Source organism: Mobula birostris, chromosome 12 (genome assembly GCF_030028105.1).
Source record: "Mobula birostris isolate sMobBir1 chromosome 12, sMobBir1.hap1, whole genome shotgun sequence".
Lineage (NCBI taxonomy): Eukaryota > Metazoa > Chordata > Chondrichthyes > Myliobatiformes > Myliobatidae > Mobula > Mobula birostris.
Window position 1 is genome coordinate 111,948,850 of NC_092381.1, and position 23,813 is coordinate 111,972,662.

General features: G+C 48.6%; 1 protein-coding gene across 1 annotated transcript in view; it reads right to left on the bottom strand.

The window, feature by feature from the left end:
- The window catches only part of dpf1 (double PHD fingers 1), a 119,917-nt gene that overhangs the window by 41,291 nt on the left and 54,813 nt on the right, over positions 1–23,813 (bottom strand). The window contains 3 exon segments of the mRNA XM_072274501.1: positions 4,551–4,561; positions 8,534–8,665; positions 17,621–17,699. Of these exon segments, the coding sequence (XP_072130602.1) occupies positions 4,551–4,561; positions 8,534–8,665; positions 17,621–17,699 (222 nt within the window).

The window sequence follows — 23,813 nt, forward strand, 5'->3', positions numbered from 1 at the left end:
TGAAGTTGTACCAGAGCTGTGTTCTGTCCACACTCTTGTACGGTGCATGACAGGGAGTGACCTTGCCAAGCTTGTCAGAGAGTGACCTTGTCATTCCACACCACGACCCTCTGGAAGATCCTCAGAATTTTCTGGCCAAGAAAGATCTCCAACCACATGCTAGTCGTTCAGTGTCACCAAGAGGACACGGCCACAATCATCACGAGGAAATGTTGGAGATGGGTTGGGTTGGGCACAAGATGAGAAGAGAGGCCTACTCCGTTGTCAAGACGGATCTTCACTGGACCCCTGAAGGGCGGAGGAAATAGGGGAGACCAAAGACAACTTGGCACTGTACTGTAGATGCAGAAATGAGGCCCCTGAGGCACGCCTGGGGCACAAAATGGCCAAAGACAGACAGAGATGGAGGACCTCCATCGCTGCCCCAAGCACCAGCGGCATAACAGGCAGTAACTAACTAACCATTCTGAGGCTGTGTCCTCTGGGCGATTAACCAGGGGGTAATGCTGAGCGGCATGGTTCGAAAGGCCAGGAGGACCTTTCCTGCACTATATGTAAATAAATATTATATTAAATCTTTAATCACACATGTGTGCACACACACATGAAAACTGTTTCACACACACACACACACACACACACACAATAGCAACCAAACAGTCTATTTATGAGGGGTGATTGATAAGTTCGTGGCCTAAGGTAGAAGGAGTTGATTTTAGAAAACCTAGCACATTTATTTTCCAACATAGTCCCCTCCTACATGTACACACTTAGTCCAGCGGTCGTGGAGCATACGGATCCCTTCTTTGTAGAAGTGGTCCACAGCAGGGGTGATTGATAAGTTTGTGGCCTAAGGTAGAAGGAGATGAGTTATACAGCTCTCATTACGTGCACGTTCAATTCAACTCTGAATGAAAATGCAGCAAGTTTGAAGTTTCTCCCCATTTCCTTGTACTTTAGGCCACAAACTTATCAATCACCCCTGCTGTGGACCACTTTCTGGAGGTCCAAGATGCCGATTTCTACACTCCACGACCGCTGGGCTCAGTGTTTAACTGTAGGAAAAATAAGTGTGCTAGGTTTTCTAAAATTGACTTCTACCTTAGGCCACAAACTTATCAATCACCGCTCGTACTGATAGAGGGACAGAGATTTCCCCATATCATTGGGATGAACTCCTCACAACAGAAACCACAGCATCTTCCCACCCACCTAGTGGATTGGACCAACCCTGGGTTTAATCCTTCACTGGTCAAATCAGATTCAGATTTGTCACTTATACATGTACAAGGAAATCATTGTGGACTTCAGGAAGGTGCAAATGAAGACATCTCCCTCTGTGAATACGTAGCACCTGCACAGAGAGAGTTAAGTGCACGGAGTTCCTGGGAGCTCTCCTCACTGATGACCACGCCTGGTCCCTCAAATCGCCTCCCTGCACAAGAAGACACAGCAGCGTCTCCACTTGCTGAGGAATTTGAGGCAATTGAGGCCCCCTCACCCCCTCACCCCCCATCTTAGTTGAATTTTACAGAAACACCGTTGAGAGTGTCCTGTCTCTAACTCCAGAGTAGGCTTAACAGCACCAACGATGAACTCTGCCCAAGGATGTGCTGGGGAGGCCCCCGAGCGTCCGATGCCATCACACCAATGCCCACGTTACTAATCCTAACCCGCATGTCTTTGGAATGTGGCAGGAAACTGGACCACCCGGATGAAACCCGTGTGGTCACGGGGAGAAGGTGCAAACCCCCTCCCCCCGACAGACAACGGCGGGGACTGAAACCTGATTGATGACGCTGTAGTCCGGTTACATTACAGTCAAAAGCTTTTTTTGTTGTATGCTGTACACAAAGATCATTTCATCACACGAGAGCATCGAGTTAGTTCAAGGGAAAATAGTAACAGATTCCAACTATGAAGCCGCTGGTGTTGCAACCATTCTGTGATACAAGGAGTGATTTAACCCAGTCCGGTCAAGCCGTCCCACCCACAAGACCATAAGCCAAAGGAGCAAAATTTGGCCATTCTTCCACTAAGTCTGTTCCACCATTCCATTATGGCTGTCATCAGTCCACGCTGCCTGCAGACCTAAAAATTACAGGAGATTCCCACGTTAACGTCGCCAGATCAACGAGCAACATATGGGGATCACCAAGTAGAGCGTCCACTCCAAGGTGAGGCTGTACTGGAGCTGTGTTCTGTCCACACTCTTGTACGGGTCAGAATGCAGGAATGTGACAGAGAGCAATCTTGCCAAGCTGTCGTCATTCTACACCATGAGATTCCGGAAGATCCTTTGTATTTTCTGGCCAAGAAAGATCTCCAACCACACCCTACTCCTTGAGTGTCACCAAGAGGGCATGGTCACCATCATCATGAGGAAACGTTGGAGATGGGTTGGGCACGTGATGAGAAGAGAGGCCAGCTCCATCATCAAGACAGCACTTCATTGGACCCCTGAAGGGCAGAGGAAATGTGGGAGACCAAAGACAATTTGGCACCGTACCGTAGGCACAGAAATGAAGACCCTGAACCACACCTGGGGCACAATAGAGAAGAAGGCCAAGGACAGAGAGAGATGTGGAGGACCTTGGTGGCTGCCCAGCAGTGTTATGGGCAGTAAGTAAACACGTTAACTTGTGAAGAACCTCTGGATTCGTATCATCGGATCCAACAGGTGGTAGAAGAACACTCACAAGACACTGGAGGAGCTCAGCAGGTCAGGCAGTGTCTATAGAGATAAAGAAACAGTTGACGTTTTGGGCCGAGATCCTTCATCAGGACTGGAAAGGAAGGAGGGACGGTAGAGAATATTGTAAACCTTCCAGTTAAAGCTGATGAGTTTGAAAGTGTGGGAAGCCACCAGCTCCACTGAGTTGAAAGTGAGAGTAGCAAACATGACTCAGTGCTGGATGTCTCAGCATTCCTCATGATGATTGTGGCCACAACTGCCTGGCTAGGCACAGCTCGTGCCATCTATAAATTTGCTGACAACACAACCATTGTTGGCAGAATCTCAGGTGGTGACAAGAGAGCGTACAGGAGCGAGACATACCAGCTAGTTGAGTGGTGTCACAGCAACAACCTTCCACTCATGTCAGTAAGACCAAAGGACTGATTATGGACTTCAGGAAGGGTAAGATGAGGGAACACACACCAATCATCATAGAGGGATCAGATGTGGAGAGAGTGAGCAATTTCAAGTTCCTGGTGTCAACATCTCTGAGGAACTAGCCTGAGCCTAACATACAGCTGCAGCTACAAAGAAGGCACAACAGTGTCTATATTTCATTAGGAGTTTGAGGAGATTTGGTTTGTCACCAAAACACTCACAAATTTCTACAGAGGTACTGTGGAGAGCATCACCGTCTGGTATGGGTGGTGGGTTGCTATTGCACAGGATCGAAGTAAGCTGCAGAGAGTTGTGAACTCGGTCAGCTCCATCACGGGCACTGGTCTCCGTAGTATCCAGGACATCTTCAAGGAGCGATGCCCCAAAAAGGCGGCGTCCATCATTAAGAAGCTCCAGCACCCAGGACATGCCCTCTTCTCATTGTTACCATCAGGGAGGAGGTACAGGAGCCTGAAGACACACACTCAATGACTCAGGAACAGCTTCTTCCCCTCTGCCATAAGATTTCTGAATGGACATTGAACCCATGAACACTACCTCACTACTTCCTTTTCTCTTTTTGCACTGCTTATTAATTTTCATTTTTATATATATTTCTTATTGTAATTTGTAGCTTTAATTATTATGTACTGCATTATACTGCTGCCACAAAATCAACAAATCTCACGACATTTGCTGGTGATATTAAACCTGATTCTGATGACTTTGAAGAACTGCAGCTGCTTACCAGTGCTTTGCCGAGCCAATCATCACAAACACAACTGTAAATTTCTATGATTGTACGGGAAGTGTGAAGCCCCCTTGAGATCGAAGAGCCCTTCCCCAAACACTGCGGGTGGACGGGGCTCTCCTGGCGAGAGTTACTTGGAGAACGCTGAGGCTGGGAACGTTCGGAATCCACGGCCAGACCGTGGGTCTGGAGCCCAGCCAGACGCGTGCGTCGAGTGATTCGACGGGATGATCAGCAGCGGACAGAAATGCATCGCGCAAAGCATTTGCTCCCCTAAATATTCCAGCAGCATCCCTCGTGAGCCCTGACTGCAAACGGTTTGGAGAGAGCACAGGTGTTGTGTTCTTTTCACTGATCTACACATTTAGGGACCAGAAATGTGGCAAAAGTTGCAGGCTGCACGGTGCAATAATGGCTGATTTGCTCTGATGCAAATGGCATATTGCACTGTATGCGTCAATGTACACGCGACAAATAAAGCTAATCTTACTCTCAAGGAATTTCCAGAAAGGCATTGTTTTCAGAGACTCCAGGGGCCACAGTGCTGCTGGTATAATACTCAGTAGGGATGGCCACGCACAGGATCACCACTCTTTGCTATGGGAATGGGAACATCCTCCAGAATTATTGTCTCCTCACCCTTTTTTTCCCCCACAAGGAAAAGTCAGGAGGTTATGTTTCAACTTTATAAAACTCTGGTTAGATCACATCTGGAGTATTGCAAACAGTTCTGGTCACCCCAATATAGGAATGATGTTGAGGCTTTGGAGAGGGTGCAGAAGAGGTTTACCAGGATGCTGCCTGGTTTAGAGGGCGTGTGCTATTGTGAGAGGCTGAATAAACTTGGGTTGTTTTCTCTGGAGTGTTGGAGGCTGAGGGGAGATCTGATAGAGGTTTACAAGATTATGAGAGGCAGATCGAGTGGACAGAGAGTATCTGTTTCCCAGGGTAGAAATGTCTAATACCAGAGGGCATGTATTGAAGGTGAGAGGGGGTAGGTTCAAGGGGGATGTGAGGGGTAATTTTTTTACTCAGAGAGTGGTGGATGTCTGGAATGTGCTGCCTGGTCTGGTGGTAGAGGCAAATACATTAGAGGCTTTTAAGAAACATTTGGATAGGCATATAGATGTGAGGAAGGTGGAGGGATGTGGACATGGTGTAGGTAGGAGGGAATAGTATTTGGGTGTTTTTGATCTGCTTTTTAACTGGTTCAGCACAACGCTGTGGGCCAATTGGCCTGTTTCTATGCTGTACTGTTCTGTTCTATGAAATGGGGGTGATATTTCTCCTTCCCAAACAGAACGTCTAGCAGAGAAGAGACTGCAGACACCAGAGTCCGGAGCAAACAAACAATCTGCCAGGGTGACTCAGAGCAGCCTCAGTGGGGTGGCAGGGGTAGAGGGAGCTGTTGTCATTCAGGTCAAAGCTCTGCATCTGGACTGGGAGTGGAACAGTATGCCCTCTGACCAGAACCCAGGACAGGAGGGGAAGGGAGAGATTTGTCTTCCAGGGACGGAATAGAAGACAGCTAAACAGCATCAGATCGATTGGAAGATTGTGGCCAGTGTGCTTGCAGCGCTCTGATCACAGGCTGAGTCAATATTCTTTACTCTTGTGTGGGCTTCTGAGTGCGCAGACTTTTCACCTGGGCGGCCTGGTGCATCGCTCCCACACCAAGCCGCCCAGCGCATACCGCAGCTAAGGTGACTCAGTGAAAAGATGCCTAATCCTGCCACCACGTTTACTCCACTCCTACGTAAACACCACCCATACCCATCGGCCGGCTTCCTGTCTGTAGCGAAGCACTGCAGCGGGGAATGGCGGCAGTGTGGCGGGAGAGGAGAGAGTTCAGGAGCACTTCCACTGAAATATCAGCAAAGCAACACACACATGCTGGAGGAACTCGGCAGGTCAGGCAGCATCTACGGAGAGGAATAAACAGATGACATTCTGGGCCGAGACCCTTCTTCAGGATCAGGACTGGAAAGCTTTTCATACGAGGAGTGTTTGATGGCTCCGGGCCCGTAATGGAATTGAGAAGAATGGTGGGGTGGGGGAGCGGTATTTCTCATTGAAACATATTAAACGTTGGAAGTGGATGTGCAGAGGGCGTATCTATGAGGGGGAGTCTAAGACCAGAGGACACAGCCTCAGAATGGAGGGACGTCCCTTTAGAACGGAGATGACAAAGAACTTTTTCAACTAGAGGGAGAGGGAGGGAAGAGGGGGGAGAGGGGAAGAAGGGGGAGAGGGGAAGGGGGAGAGAGGGGAAGGGGGAGAGAGGGGAAGGGGGAGAGGGGGGAAGGGGGAGAGAGGGGAAGGGGGAGAGGGGGGAAGGGGGAGAGGGGGGAAGGGGGAGAGGGGGGAAGGGGGAGAGGGGGAAGGGGGAGAGGGGGAGAGGGGGAGAGGGGGAGAGGGGGAGAGGGGGAGAGGGGGAGAGGGGGAGAGGGGGAGAGGAGGAGAGGGGGAGAAGGGGAGAGGGGGAGAGGGGGAGAAGGGGAGAGGGGGAGAGGGGGAGAAGGGGAGAGGGGGAGAAGGGGAGAGGGGGAGAGGGGGAGAGGGGGAGAGGGGAGAGGGAGAGGGGGAGAGGGGGATGAAGAGGGAGGGGGAGAGAGGAGAGGAGAGGGAGGGGAGAGGGAGGGGAGGGGAGGGGAAGGGGAAGAAAGGGGAGGGGGTAGAAGGGAGAAAGGGGTAGTGGAGGAGAGGGGTAGTGGGGAGGGGGAGAGAGGGAGAGGAAGAAAGAGGAGAGAGGGATAGCGAGGGAGAGATTGAGACAGAAATGGGAGAGAGAGTGAGACAGTGGGAGAGAGGGAGAGGGGGTGTGGAAGAGAGATAGAAAGGGAATGAGAGAGAGTGGATGAGGAAGAGAGAGGGGTGGAGACAATGTGAGTGGGAGAGAAAGAGAGAGGGGTAGAGGGGGAGAGGGAGGAGGGAGAGGGAGGAGGGAGAGAGAGGGAGGAGGGAGAGAGAGGGAGGAGAGAGAGGGGGGAGAGAGAGGGGGAGTGTGTGAGGGAAAGAGATTAAATAGACATCTCCATTAGCTCTTAGAACTTCTGAAGTTATTACCGGTCCCCAATATTCCACCCAGAAGGAAGAAAGGAATTTCTCCTTTTCAGGTGATTTTGATTTATTCGAAGGAGGTGGTTACGGAATGACAGGGAAAGGAGTTGACTTAACCAACAAGTCCGGAAGTCATTTGAACCCTGCAAGATGTAACTACTCACGCAGGACCCTCCTGTATTGACACTGGAGGGAATAGCTGCATTAGTTTTTCACACCCATCATACAACACACAGGGTACTGGCACGACATGAACTATGATTTCTCACACAAAGCGTCTGCGTGTACTCTGGCACCCAGGACCACGGGGTGGTGGGGAACTGAAGAAACTCTCCTCTTGCAGCTTACCCTGTGGTAAATACCAACTGGTGGCTTTGAGCAGGAAGCAAGCAGGCTGCAAATGCAGGCACTGCAGAAACACCACGAGACCAGGCAATCATTCCAGTATAAGTCACACCATTCACCTTTCCCCCGGCAATGCATTATTCCGGAAGTGATTCACGGCAGCTCTCCGGTTGTGCGGAGGGTAAGTGTGTGAAGATAGACATTCCAGAAAACAATCGAAGCAATATCTGTTTTATACGATGGAGACACACATGCAGAAACAGATGCTGGCTCTGGAAAGCAGGACCCCGGCAGCAGGCAGGGGCACTGGAGGTAACTTTGACCCACAGCGACACAGGTTTCAGGTCCAAGCCTGGTCCTGCAGCACTGAGGTCAGTGCCAGGGCATTGACGTCTTCTGGGGGCTGTGTTATCATTACACCCGCTCTCCCGTCGAATGCAAAGGGATTTCTGAAGCGCTGAGAGAGTGGTGTTCCTCTGTCTTGCGTCCCAGGGATTGGCTATGGTCTGGTGTCAAGTCGGATCTTCACGCGGTTACCTTACATCCCAGTTGTCCGGAATGGGGCTAGGATGGGGGATAAGGGCTCCTCCTTCCCAACTGCAATGAGGTGACCACCCGCCACAGCTCCCACCCAACTGGCATCCCCTCCACCGTTGTGTCGGCCACCCCTAGGATGGGTGGTCTCCGGAATCAGTCCAGGTGGGTGGTACCATCTCTCCAAGAATCCCCCCAGAACAACTAATCTCCAAGAAACAGCCATGGGCAGAAACGCTGGGAGCTAAAACCATCAGTGCATTAAGGAAATGTTTTTAAAACTCTGGTTCTTACACTAAGCAACACACAAAATGCTGGAGGAACTCAGCAAGGCAGGCAGCGTCTGTGATGGGAAAGAAACAAGTCTCAGGCTGAGACACTTCATCAGGACTTTTATTCAACTTAATCAATGTTTTTTATTAGTGGGCATCCAAACCAGCCAATCAGCTTTCTGAAATGTAGTGATTGATGTGTCAGGCAACCAATGAGGGTTGGTTTAGGGCATGGCCACAGGGGTGTCATGTGACAAAACCTCCAGGAATCTGTCCAACCAGGGTAGATTGTTCAAAGTCCCCGTGGGTGGGGTCTGATTGAGTCTCCATCCCCATGGGGGACGAACAGCAATCGACCCCACCCCAGCATGCAGAGGGGCGGGGTGGTCCCTCATTCGGAGCGCAGAGCACCAACTATACCCAGAGCAGTCAGGTGGGGCGAGGTCCCAGGCTTACGTTTGTGGTTGTTCTTGCGGTGGAAGGGAAGAGTGTGTCGCTCCAGCTCATCCTCGCCCTCCTCCTCAGCCAGGTGGGTGTGGGTGTAGTGGTAGCTCAGCCCTGGCCGGTTCTTGTACCGCTTCCCGCAGACTGCATGAGAGACAAACGTGGCTGTTAGTCAACAGAGCGCTGGCGCGGGCATCTCACAACGAACATCGGTCCTCCTCACAACAAACAGCACAGGGACACAAGAGATTCTGCAGATGCTGGAAATCCAGAGCAACACACCCACACACACATAGAGAAGCTCAGCAGGTCAGGCAGCGTAAGACCATAAGATATCAGAGCAGAATTAGGCCATCTGGCCCATCGAGTCTGTTCTGCATTTCATCATGGCTGATCCATTTTCCCTCTCAGCCCGAATCTCCTGCCGTCTCCCCGTATCCCTTCATGCCCTGACTAATCAAGAATCTATCGACCTCTGCCTCAAATATACCCAATGACTTGGTCTCCACAGCCGCCTGTGGCAATGAATTGCACATTAATGGGAGAGAATCAAGAGTCGACCTATTGGGCCAAGACCCTTCATTAGGACCGGAACAGAAGGGAGAGAAAGCCAGAATAAGAAGGTGGAGGAGGGGAAGGAGTACTGAGAGGTGAAGTAACTACACACACAAAATGCTGGAGGAACTCAGCAGGTCAGGCAGCACCTACGGAGAGGAGTAAACGGTCAATGTACCGGGCTGAGACCCTTTCAGGATTGAGTTCCTTCAGCATTTTGTGTGTCTTACTCTGGACTTCCAGCGAATGCAGAATCTCTTGTGTTTATGTAGGCAATAGGGAGAGGCCAGGTTAGGGGGAGATGGGTGGGTGAAGGGGGGAGGGGGGAGACAAAATGAGAAGCAGGGAGCCAATAGGCTGAAAAGGTAAAGGGCTGAAGAAAGAATCTGATAGGAGAAGAGGGTGGACCGTGGAAGAAAGGGAAGGAGGAGGGAACCCAGAGGGAGATGAGGAGAAGAGGAGTGAGAGGGAAACCAGAATGGGAAATGGTAAAGGAGAGAAGGGGGAAGGGGGAGATATCACCATAAGTTAGAGAACTGAACAGGGAAAAACCGTTCAGTCTACAGTATTTTGCAAAGCTAATTGAGTGTCTTTAAGCAAGAACCACCACCAGCTAGGTCTTGCTCTCATTCTCAACAACCTCTCACTCAATGTCAGCAAAATCAGAGCCGACTATCGGCTACAGGAGGAAGAAGCCAGAGGCCATTCCCAATCCTGATTAGGAGATCAAAGGTGGAGAGGATCAGTAACATTAATTTTTTTCATGAGGCATATCAGAGGATCTGTCCTGGGACCAGCGTGTAAGTGCAACTACAGATAATGCCTCTACTTTCTCAGAAGTTTAGACAGATTCGGCATGTCATCTAAAACTTTGACAAACTTCTATCGATGTGTAGTTGAGAGTATATTGACTGGCTGCATCACAACCTGGTATGGAAACACCAGTGCACAGGAATGGAAAAGCCTACAGAGGCAAAGCTGTCCCCATCATTGAGTCCATCTACATTGTTCCCAATCTTTTTTATGCCATGGACCAATACATTAGGCAAAGGGTCATGGACCCCAAATTGGGAAGCCCTAATCTTCTGAGTGCTGCCGCGAGAAAGTGCATCCATCATCAAGGACCCCTACCATCCAGACCATGCTCTCTGCTCACTTCTACAGGCAGGAGGTACAGAAGACTCGGGTCCCACACCACCAGGTTCAGGAACAGTTATTACCCCACAACCATCAGGCTCCTGAACCACTGTGGATAACTTCACTCACCACAATGAGCCTCAGGTCCCACACCACCAGGTTCAGGAACAGTTATTACCCCTCAGCTATCAGGCTCCTGAACCACTGTGGATAACTTCACTCACCACAATGAGCCTCAGGTCCCACACCACCAGGTTCAGGAACAGTTATTACCCCACAACCATCAGGCTCCTGAACCAGTGTGGATAACTTCACTCCCCACAATGAGCCTCAGGTCCCACACCACCAGGTTCAGGAACAGTTATTACCCCTCAACCATCAGGCTCCTGAACCACTGTGGATAACTTCACTCACCACAATGAGCCTCAGGTCCCACACCACCAGGTTCAGGAACAGTTATTACCCCTCAACCATCAGGCTCCTGAACCAGTGTGGATAACTTCACTCACCACAACGAGCCTCAGGACCCACACCACCAGGTTCAGGAACAGTTATTACCCCACAACCATCAGGCTCCTGAACCAGTGTGGATAACTTCACGCACCACAATGAGCCTCAGGTCCCACACCACCAGGTTCAGGAACAGTTATTACCCCACAACCATCAGGCTCCTGAACCAGTGTGGATAACTTCACTCACCACAATGAGCCTCAGGTCCCACACCACCAGGTTCAGGAACAATTATTACCCCTCAACCATCAGGCTCCTGAACCACTGTGGATAACTTCACTCACCACAATGAGCCTCAGGACCCACACCACCAGGTTCAGGAACAGTTATTACCCCACAACCATCAGGCTCCTGAACCAGTGTGGATAACTTCACTCACCACAACGAGCCTCAGGTCCCACACCACCAGGTTCAGGAACAGTTATTACCCCACAACCATCAGGCTCCTGAACCAGTGTGGATAACTTCACTCACCACAACGAGCCTCAGGTCCCACACCACCAGGTTCAGGAACAGTTATTACCCCACAACCATCAGGCTCCTGAACCAGTGTGGATAACTTCACTCACCACAATGAGCCTCAGGTCCCACACCACCAGGTTCAGGAACAGTTATTACCCCACAACCATCAGGCTCCTGAACCAGTGTGGATAACTTCACTCACCACAACGAGCCTCAGGTCCCACACCACCAGGTTCAGGAACAGTTATTACCCCACAACCATCAGGCTCCTGAACCAGTGTGGATAACTTCACTCACCACAACGAGCCTCAGGTCCCACACCACCAGGTTCAGGAACAGTTATTACCCCACAACCATCAGGCTCCTGAACTTTACTCACCACAACTCTGACCTGATTCCACAACCTACAGACTCACTTTCAAGGATTCGACAACTCATGATCCCAACATTAAATTATTTATTATTTTTTATTTACACAATTTATCTTCTTTTGCACATTGGTTGTTTGCCAGCCTTTACTTATGTATAGTTTTTTCATAAATTACATTTTATTTCTTTGTCTTCCCATGAATGCCTGCAAGGAAATGAATCTCAGGGTTGTAATATGGTGACATATACATACTTTGACAATACGTTTACTTCGAAGCTGCGCTCATCCAGGCAAGTGCCGATAGAAGTGGTGAATATTGGAAGCTCGGGTTGTGGTGTTCTGTGGTGTTGTTGAGTTCATGGTCTGTGATATTCTTGATGTAGGCCGAGGGGGTCCTATATAAACACGAGCACTGCCAGAGGGAAACACCAACAACTGCTCACTGAGGATGTCACCTCGACTGGTGATGAAACATCTGCAAGATCATTGCCAAGCTCGGCAAACACCACAACATTAATATAATTTCAGTTCTTTGTTTTAATTGCATATCTTCTGCGTTTTTAAGAACGTTATGGAAGGAGACCATTCATCCCATGATTTTAAACCTGACTTTAACCTTGGGAAAGCTGAGGGAAGATTTGATTGAGGTTTATGAAATTATGACATGCCTAGACAGACAGTCAGCATCTGTCTCCTGGGGTCAAAATGCCTACTACTAGAGGGCATTTCAAAGTTCAAAGTTCATTTATTATCAAAGTATGTATGTGAGCACGTGGCCAACTGGTTAAGGCATTGGACTAGCGACCTGAAGGTTGTTTGTTTGAGCCCCAGTCGAGGCAGCGTGTTGTGTCCTTGAGCAAGGCACTTAATCACACATTGCTCTGCGACGACACTGGTGCCAAGCTGTATGGGTCCGAATGCCCTTCCCTTGGACAACATTGGTGTCGTGGAGAGGGGAGACTTGCAGCATGGGCAACTGCTGGTCTTCCATACAACCTTGCCCAGGCCTGCGCCCTGGAGAGTGAAGACTTACCAGGCGCAGATCCATGGTCTCGCAAGGCTAACGGATACCTTTATTTATTTATGTATACTATATAAAACCTTAAGATTTGTCTCCTGACAGGCAGCCACAAAACCAAGAAACCCAATAGAACCCATTAATAAAAGACCGTCAAGCACCCGTTGTGCAAAGAAAAAGCAAGAGAGGAAAGTTTAAAAGTTGCAAACAATGTATTTCACTGCATGTTTTTCTTCAAATTCAAGACTGTTTAATGTTATTTCCAGTACACAAGGGTAAAGGAGAATGAAATAATTGTTACTCTGGATCTGATGCGGCAAAGAAAAACACAATAGGATAAAGAACACGATAATAATAAAAAACACAATAAATATAAGTACCTAAGACAGCTTATGTGCATAGTTTGATTGTACATTCATAAAGTGGCACTAGGCACAGGAGTGTCTGTACGTGAGATGCCTCTGACAGGAAATGATAAAGAGGCGGTGGTTGGGGGTGTGGAAGGATGGGTTGGTAGATGGAAGTGTTGATCAGCTTTACTGCTTGGGGAATTAGCTGTTTTTGAGTCTGGTAGTGTGGACACTTCATAGCCTCCTCCCTTGATGGGAGTGGGACAAACAGCCCATGAGCAGGGTGGGTGGGATCCTTCATGAAGTTACTGGCCCTTTTCCCGGCACCTTCCTGTCTCTACGTCCTTGATGGTGGGTAGGCTGGTGCCGGTGATGCGCTGGGCAGTTTTGACCAGCCACTGAAGAGCCTTCTGATCCGCTGCAGTGCAGTTTCTGTACCAGGTCGTGACGTACAGTGCCAAGAAAAAGTTTCTACCCCCTTGGAAGATTCACGTTTCATTGTTTTACAACATTGAAACAGTGGATTTAGATTGGCTTTTTTGACACAGATCAACAGAAAAAAACTCTTTCGTGTCAACGTGAAAACAGATCTCACGAAGTGATCTAAGTGTAGGTGGGCTACACCTGCGGCCAACTTGAAAGACTGGCTCAGGACAAGAGGGTTCTGGCAAGCTGCTGTCGGTAGCGATGATGGGCTAACTAACTAACCTGCCTACAATACCAGCATGCTGTCATTATCATCATTATGTACTGTGTTGTATGACATGGGTGATCATGGCCTTCTGACCATGATTGCTCTTGATAATTTTTTCTACAGAAGTGGTTTGCCATTTCCTTCTTCTGGGCAGTGTCTTCACAAGACGGGTGACCCCAAACATTATCAATACTCTTCAGAGATTATCTGCCTGGTGTCAGTGATCACATCACCGGCTGCTCATACAACCATCCACCAGCTGCTCCCATGGCTTCACGTGACCTTAACTGGGGGTGGGTGAGGGGAGACACTAAGCAGGTACGACCCCTTGCCCAAGGGTCGAAGTGAAGTAGCTGTTCCTGAACCTGGTGGTGTGGGACTTCAGGCTTCTGTAGCTTCTGTCCCATGGTTACTGCAAGAAGATGGCACGGTCCGGATGGTGGGTGATCCTTCATCATAGAAGCTGCTACCTTAAGGCAGCACGTCCAGTAGATACTACTGATGGTGGGGAGGGATATGCCTGCAGTGTATCTGGTTGAGTCCACTACCCTCTGCATTTAAGAGATCCCTCCAGTGACCAAAAAGATGACATCAACAACCAATGCAACCAACAGCGACAGCTCACAAAACTACTTCTTCTTCTAAATATACTTCTCCTGAGCTGTGATCGATTTCAGCCTGTAGTTTCCATTTTGGTGATGTATTTTTGGGCCAACTGAGTGACCTGGAACTTCTGCTGTCTGCTGACGAGGTTGAGAGCGGAGTGTGCGGTCATTGTTTCCGAGTGACGGAACGCGAACCCGTGGTTGGCTTCATAACTACTCACAGATTAAAGCATCGAGCAAGATCGAAATTGACAAGGATGGGAGCGGAAGGCAAGCGGGTAGTCAGCGCTGTCTGCCTGCATTTGACTGGTTTCCCTTCTCGCATGGCTCAGGCAGAGGGTCCGTTTGATGTTCAATGTCCTCAGCGCTGAACTCGCTCCGCAGTTGTGGACTCATTATTGGGGGACTCTGCAGTTCAGGTTACCTGTACTTTTAGTTACTCCTTTATGCTATTTGTGTGATTTGATCGAGGCGCTTTGGTGTAGAACTGGTCTGAGGCTGAGGCCTGCAGTCACTGACACAGCCTAAATTGAACTGAACTGAACTGAATATTCCTAGACTGTTTCAAGGTACCTGTGGTTCGATGTTTAATATTCTGTGTGTTATTTGCTTGTTTCTACCATTTTGCACAATTTGTTCTTGTTTTTTGAACATTAGGTGTTTGATGTTTTCTTTGTTTGGATTTCATGGTGTTAATTTGTTTTGTGGCTGTCTGTGATTAAGACGAATCTTGGATAAGAAATGTACTTTGAAGCTTTGGCTCAGAAAGTGGGGGAGTCTTTGATCATCAATGTTGCCCCCTTAAGGCACAACTCCTGTAGATAGGTGATCCAGCTTGGCCTCCTCCAGAAGTCCCCAGGTATGTCCTGTACACAACAAACAGACCAAGGCCAACGCAGCCAGTTCCCACCCTCCCAGCTTCCTCACAATCATCAGCAAGGTAATGGAAGGGTCATCAACAGTGCTATCACGCAGTACCTACTCGGCAGTAACCTGCTCACGGATGCCCAGTTTGTGTTCCGTCAAGGCCACTCAGCTCCTGACCTCATCACCTCCTTGGTCCAAACATGGACCAAAGAGATAAATACCAGAGGTGAGGGTGATAGCCCTCAACATCAAGGCTGCACTTGACCGAGTATGGCATCAAGGTGCCCTAGCTAAAATGGAGTCAATGGGAACTACAGGGAAAACCCTGCGCTGGTTGGAACCATACCTGACACAAAGGAAGATGGTTGTGATGGTTGGAGGTCAATCATCTCATGCTCAGGACATCACTGCAGAAGTTCCTCAGGGAAGCGTCCAAGGACAAACCATCTTCAGCAGCCTCATCAATGACCTTCCTTCCATCATAAGGTCAGAAGTGGGGATGTTCGCAGATGACTGCACAGTGTTCTGCACCATTCGTGTCTCCTCAGATAGTGAAGCAGTTCATCCCCAAATGCAGCAGGACCAGGGACAATATCCAGGCTTGGGCTGACAACTGGCAAGTAACATTTGAGCCAGCAAGTTCCAGGCAATGACCATCTCCAACCAGGGAGGTTCTAACCATCGTCCCCTTAACATTCAGTGGCATCACCATCACTGAAACCCCTACTATCAACATCTGGGGGGGGGTCACCATTGACAGGAAACTGAACTGGTCTAGCCATATAAACACCGTGTCTACCAGAGCAGGTCAAAGGCTAGGAATCCTGCAGCGTGTAACCACCTCCAGACTCCCCAAAGCCTGTCCACCATCTACAAGGCTCAGGTCAGGAGTGTAATGGAATACTTGCCACTCGCCAGGACGAGTGCAGCTCCATCAACACTCAAGAAGCTTGACATCATCCAGTACAAGGCAGCCCATTTGATTGGTACCCCTTCCACAAGCATCCAATCCCTCCACCATCGACAAACAGTTGCAGCAGAGTGTACTATCTACAAGATGCACTGCAATAACACACTGAAGTTCCTAAGGCAGCACCTTCCAGACCTATGACCACTACCATCTAGAAGGACAAGAGCAGCAGATACCTGGGAACACCACCACTTGGAAATCTCCCTCCAAGTCACTCACTATCGTGACATGGAAATATATCGCCGTTCCTTCATTGTCGCTGGGTCAAAATCATGGAATTCCCACCCTAACAGCACTGTGGGTGTATCTACACCTCAGGGATTGCAGCGGTTCAGGAAGGCAGCTCATCACCGTCTTCTCAAGGGCAATGAGGGATGGGCAATAAATGCTGGCTCAGCTGGCGATGCCCACATCCCACAAATGAATAAATAAAAAAGTACTGATGGTGGGGAGGGATGTGCCTGTGATGTATTGGGTTAAGTCCACTATTGTCTACAGGGACTTTTAAGAGACTCTTAGACAGGCACATGGATGACAGAAAAATGGAGGGCTGTGTGGAAGGAAGGGTTAGATTGATCTTGGAGTAGGCTATACAGTCAACACAACATAGTGGGTTGAAGGACCTGTACTATTGTGTGTTCAATGTTCTTGCTCTTTCAGATGATCAGACTGTGATGCAACCAACCAGAACACCTTCGACAGTACATTGTGCTGACATTGTTGAGGGTTCAAAGGAGCTTCACGAAAATGATTCCAGGATTGAAAGGCTTAACATTTGAGGAGAGTTTGAGGACTCTGGGCCTGTACTCATTGGAATTCAGAAGAATGAGGGGTGATCTCATTGAAACCTCTTGAATGGTGGAAGGCCTCGAAGGAGTGGATGAGGAGAGGATGTTTCTTACAGCGACGGAGTCTAGGATCAGAGGACACAGCCTCAGAATGGAGCAACATCCATTTAGAATGGAGATGAGGAGGGTGGTGAATCTGTGGAATTTGTTGCCACAGGCGGCTGTGGAGACCAAGTCTCTGTGTGTATTTAAGGCCGAGGTTGACAGATTCTTGATTAGTCGGGGCACGAAGGGATACGGGGAGAAGGCAGGAGACTGGGGCTGAGAGGGAAATGGATCAGTCATGATGAAATGGTGGAGCAGACTCGATGGGCAAATGGTAAAATTCTGCTCCTATATCTTATGGCCATACGGACTTCATTTAGAGATACATCACAGTAATTGTCCCTTCCAGCTCAGTGAGTCTGCACCACACAATTGCACCAATGTGACCAACTAACCTACAAAGCGGTACACATGGGAGGACACCGGAGCGCGCGGGGCAAACCAACGCAGTCACATGGAGGACATACAAACTCCTTGTCGAGACAGGAGTTGGACCCAGGTTGCTGGGTCAGTAAAGCGCTGTACTGGCAGCTACGCTACCTTGCTGCCCCCACTTTTGTTAGAGCATTCGGTGCCAAGCCCAACCTCCTAAGTAAGGGCACTTACCCTGTGATCACATCTATTGCCTGCGTGACTTCCCCTGCCCTCCAATGAAGAAACCTACTTACTGTCGCAAACGTATGGCTTGTCCCGGTCCTCCAGCGAAGTCGGTTCTTGCCTTTTCCTCATGCCTCCGATTCCACAGGTCTGGAAGGAAGAATGGAGGAGTTACGGTGGGCACAGACTCCCCTGGAGTGGGGGCAGGTGGGGGGAAGAGGGGGCCATGCTGAACCAAATCACAGAACCCACTGTCACTGAAGGGGGCTGGGAGAGAGTGAATCAGGCAGAACTGTTTCCAGTGGCTCAAGGACAATAAGGCAATCGTCAAAAAGACCAAACTGTTAAATTAGGAACAGCAGTAGGCCAGTCAGGCCCTCAGAAAAGTTTTGTTTTAACATGATTCTGGCTAATATCCTCCCCTTCACCTCCCTCTGGTTCCCCTCTCCTCATCTTCCAAGGTCCACTCTCCTCTCAGAATACTTCTTCTTCAGCCCTTTACCTCTTCCACTTATCACCTCCCACCTTCTTACTTCATCCCCACTCCCCCACCCACCTACTTCCCCCTCACCTGGTCTCACCTATCACCCGACAGCTTGTACCCCTCCCCCTCCCTCCACCTTCTTATTCTGGTGTCTGCCCCCTGCCTCTCCAGTCCCGATGAAGAGACTCGGCCCAAAATGCCGACTGTTTATTCCTCACCATTGATGCTGCCTGACCTGCTGAGTTCCAGGACTTGGTGTGTGTTATTTTTTGAGTAATGGTCCTAGTTTTTATGTCGTTTGTTCTTTTTTTGAACCATAGAACCATACCATAGAAACTACAGCACAGAAACAGGCCTTTTGGCCCTTGGCTGTGCCGAACCATTTTCTGCCTAGTCCCACTGACCTGCACACGGACCATATCCCTCCATACACCTCCCATCCATGTATCTGTCCAATTTATTCTTAAATGTTAAAAAAGAACCCACATTTACCACCTCGTCTGGCAGCTCATTCCATACTCCCACCACTCTCTGTGTGAAGAAGCCCCTCCTAATGTTCCCTTTAAACTTTTCCCCCCTCACCCTTTACCCATGTCCTCTGGTTTTTTTCTCCCCTTGCCTCAGTGGAAAAAGCCTGCTTGCATTCACTCTATCTATACCCATCATAATTTTATATACCTCTATCAAATCTCCCCTCATTCTTCTACGCTCCAGGGAATAAAGTCCTAACCTATTCAACCTTTCTCTGTAACTGAGTTTCTCAAGTCCTGGCAATATCCTTGTAAACCTTCTCTGCACTCTTTCAACCTTATTTATATCCTTCCTGCAACTTGGTGACCAAAACTGAAGACAATACTCCAGATTCGGCCTCACCAATGCCTTATACAACCTCATCATAACATTCCAGCTCTTATACTCAACACTTTGATTAATAAAGGCCAATGTGCCGAAAGCTCTCTTTACGACCTTATCTACCTGTGACGCCACTTTTAGGGAATTTTGTATCTGTATTTCCAGATCCCTCTGTTCCACTGCACTCCTCAGTGCCTCACCATTACCCCTGTATGTTCTACCTTGGTTTGTCCTTCCAACATTGAGTGTATGATAATTTTCCATGAAAGGTTGGTTCCATGGTGTTTCTTTGTTTTGTGGCAGTCTGTGGGGCACATGGCCAAGTGGTTAAGGCGTTCGTCTAGTGATCTGAAGGTCGCTAGTTCGAGCCTCAACTGTGGCAGCGTGTTTGTGCCCTTGAGCAAGGCACTTAGTCACACATTGCTCTAGTGTCTGTGCGAGGAGTGGTGCCCCACACACTTCCAATCTGCACCTTGTAAGGCATGAAAATGCCCAGCACAGGCCTCTCATGGTCTGAGTCGACGTTCCCTCCCTCCCTGTGGGGAAGATGAATCTCAGGGCTGTATACTCCTTACACACTTTCATAGTAAATGTATGTTGAATCTCGTTGGGGATAAGAGGTGATGTATGAAGGTGTAAAAAAATTATTTTTCTTGTAGTTTAGCTTTCTCATGCTGGCTTTTATTTTTATATAATCATCTATATATTTTTGTAATTGTAATTGTTCAGTGAATTTTCCAGTAATTGCCACATGGCTGCTTCTGCATTTTTTTTCTAGAAGCTTCTTAGCTTGTTTATTTTCCTGTAGCAGGAGTCATGCCACTTTAATCTGGCTATTTTACAGGTTAATTCTTACCACAGGACCTCCAAGACGACCACAGCCTTGTCGTCGGGTTTGGAGGCTTACGTGCCTCAATGACCTGGCAAGCCATGTTGTCTGGGGTCAGGACTTTATGCTTTGGCTCTTGGTCGGGTCAAAGGGTAGAAGTCAGACTAGGAGTGGTCCACTAGTCCTCCAGGTTCACGGGTTCAGCTCAGAACTAACAACTCTGACTAGTCAAACAAAATTGTTATGGAAACAGCAATGAAGAATCCGTCCACATCTGAGTGTGAGAGTATTCCTGAGTCTCCACTCGGGACTTACATGACCGACAGTAGTGAAAACCGAGAGGAATCTACTGACACGATGAAGGAAGCCCTGAACACCACCAGAGATGGAGGACCTTCATTGTTGTCCTAAACACCAGCGGTGTAACAGGCAGTAAGTAAGCAAGTGTTATCACCAGAATGTTATCTTCCTGGTCGGAGAAGACAACCATGACTTTTTTTGTCCTTGGCTCTTCTTCTCCATTCACAACAAATCAGCCAGAAGCAACGAGTTTTATGGTTCTTTTTTTAACCTCCGATCCTCTGGATCGCAAAAAAACACCAAGATCCACCAGAGGTGAGAACTGTTTCTGGGGGTATGTGAGCCGTTCTATGCTGCTTGGAAGGAACGCAACAAAGAACTGTTTCAGGAAAATATTGGCAGGGACTTTTCCTGCGAGAGGCTTAAGGGCCACACTTGCCCCTTCACCTCCTCCCTCACCTCTGTTCAGGGCCCCCAACAGTCCTTCCAGGTGAGGCAACACTTCACCTGCGAACCTACTGGGGTCCAGTGCTCCCGATGAAGCTTCCTCAACGTTGGTGAGACCCACTGGAAATCGGGGACTGCTCTCCTGAGCACCTCCGCTCCACCCACCAAAAATGGAACCTCCCAGTGGTCAAACACTTTAATTCCAATTCCCATTCTGACAAATTGGTCTACGGCCTCCTCTTGTGCCAAGAAGTAGCCACCCTCAGGGTGGAGGAGCAACATCATACATTCTGTCTGGGCAGCATCCGACCTGATGGCATGGATATCTACTTCTCCTTCCAGTTAAAATAAATTCCTCCTCTCTCCCCTCTCCTTCTATTCCCCACTCTGGCCTCTTACCTCTTCACCTGCCTATCACCTCCCTAAGTCCCCTCCTCCTTCCCTTTCTCCTCTGGTCCACTCTCCTCTCCTATCAGATTCCTTCCTCTCCAGCCCTTTACCTTTCCCACCATCTGGCTTCACCTATCACCTTCCAGCTAGCCTCCTTCCCCTCCCCCCACCTTTTTTATTCTGGCATCTTCCCCCTTCCTCTCCAGTCCTAAAGAAATGTCTCAGTCTGAAATGTCAACATGAAATTTTCACACATGCTGTCCGACCTGCTGAGTTCCTCCAGCATTTTGTGTGTATAGGTAGAGGTTTGCAGGGATTTGGGAAATGGACAGGGCATTTAACACAGGGAGAATAGATGGACTCTGTGTGCATTGGGCGCAGTTACTCTGTAACACATTCCCCCCACCCCACCTTCATCAGAACACAAGAGACTGCAGATGCTGAAGACACACACAGACTACTGGAGGTCTCAGCAGGTCAGGTAGCATCTGTGGAGGGAAATGAACAGTTAATATTTTGGGTCCCTGAAGGGACTTCACCCTCTATAAATTTGCTGATGAGACAACTATCGTTGGCACAATTTCAGATGGTGACAAGAGGGCATACAGGAGCAAGACAGATCAGCTGGTTGAGAGGTGTCAGTAAGACCAAAGAACTGATTGTGGACTTCAGAAAGGGTAGGTCAAGGAAACACACACCAGTCCTCAACGAGGGATCAGAAGTGGGGAGAGCGAGCAACTTCAAGTTCCGGGGTCTCCATATCTCTGAGGATCTAACCCAGACCCAACATATCGGTGAAGGTACAAAGGAGGTATGACAGCGGCTATATTTCATTAGGAGTTTGAGGAAATTTGGTATAACACCAAAGCCAAATACAAATTTCTGCAGGTGTACCATGGAGAGCATTCCGACTGGCTGTATCACCATCTGGTATGGCGGGGGCAGACAGCTACTGCACAGGATCAAGATAAGCTACGGAAAATGGTGAACTCAGACAGCTCCAGCAGGGGAACTAGCCTCCATAGTATCCAGGACATCTTCAAGGAACGACACCTCAGATAGGCAGTATCCATCACAAAGGTCCCCCATCACCCAGGGCATGCTCCCTTCTCATTGCTACCATCAGGGAGGAGATACAGGAGCCTGAAGGCTCACACTCAACAATTCAGGAACAACTTCTTCCCCTCTGCCATCCAATTTCTGAACGGACATTGGACTCCTGAAGACTACTTCACTATCTCTTTTCTCTTTTTGCACTATTTAACATTTTAAATACACACACAGTATATATACTTACTATATTTTTATTATGTATTGGAATGTACTGCTGCCATTTAACAGCTGTTTCTGAAATACTCAAACCATCCCGTCTGGCACCAACAATCATTTCACGGTCAAAGTCACTTGGATCACATTTCTCCCCATTCTGATGTTTGGTCTGAACAACAACTGAACCTTTTGACCGTGTCTGCTTGCTTTTATGCAGTGAGCTACTGCCACGATTGGCTGACTAGATATTTGCATCAATGATCAAGTGTAAGAAATGTATCTAATAAAGTGGCCACTAGGCACCCCCATGTCCCAAGTTCTTTCAGAGCTTCACAAACATGTTCCCTTCAGGTGACTCTTGTTGTAATTGAGTTGAAGGTGTGAGGGCTAAGTATTTTATAGGACCCTGAGGGGTAATTTCTTCACACAGAGGGTGGTGTGTCCCTGGAATGAGCTACCAGAGGAGGTGATAGAGATGGGTAAAATTACATTTCAAAGATACTTGAGAGACACATAGATAGGAAAGGTGCAGAAGGATACAGGCCAAACACAGGCCAGTAGAGTCATAGAATCATAGAAAAATACAGCTCAGAAACAAGCCCTTTGGCCCATCTAATCTGTGCTGAACCATTTAAACCGCCCACTCCTATTGACTTGCATCAAGACCATAGCCCTCCATACCCCTACCATCCATGTACCTATCCAAACTTCTCTTCAATGTTGAAATCAAACCTGCATTCACCACTTCTGCTGGCAGTTTGTTCCACACTCTCACCGCCCTTTGAGTGAAGAAATTTCCCCTCACGTTCCCCTTAAAATTTTCACCTTTTATCCTTAACCCATGACCTCCAATTGTAGCTCCACCCAAACTCAGTGGAAAAAGCCCACTTTCATTGACCTTATCTATACCCCTCATAATTTTGTAAACCTCTATCAAACCTTCTCTCAATCTTCTACGTTCTAAGGAATACAGTCCAACCCTATTCAAGCTTTCCTAATAACTCAGGTCCTCCAGACCCGGCAACATCCTTGTAAGTTTTCTCTGGACTCTTTTAACCTTCTTTACATCTTTCCTGTAGGGACCAAAACTGCACACGATACTCCAAGTTAGGCCTCACCAACGTCTTATACAACTTCAACGTAACATCCCATCTCCTGTACTCAATACTTCAATCTATGAAAGTCAATGTGCCAAAAGCTTTATTTACAACCCTGACAAACTGCGACGCTACTTTCAATGAATTAGGGACCTATATTCCCTGATCCCTCTGTTCTACCTCACTCCTCAGTGCCCTACCACTCACTGTGTGAGACCTACCCTGCCTGTTCCTACCTAAGTGTAACACCTCACACTTGTCTGCATTAAATTCCACCTGCCATTTCTCCTACTGGTCCAGTATCGGCCGCAAGCCATGATAGCCTTCCTCGCTGTCCACTACACCTCCAATCTTAGTGTAATCCGCAAATTTGCTGATCCAGTTAACCACATTATCATCCAGATTCAATGGACTGAAAGGCATGTGTCTGTACTGCGTAACTCCGTGACTGCGAAAAGGGCCATTTGGCCCACAATGTCAATGCTGCCTTTCTGTATCTCGCTTGCTGCTGCCAGAGAAGGTGTCTGTCTGTGACGGATCTCTCACCCGCTGCTCCCGAGGAAAGACCTCTGCGTCGAGATGGTTTCTCCCTCCCA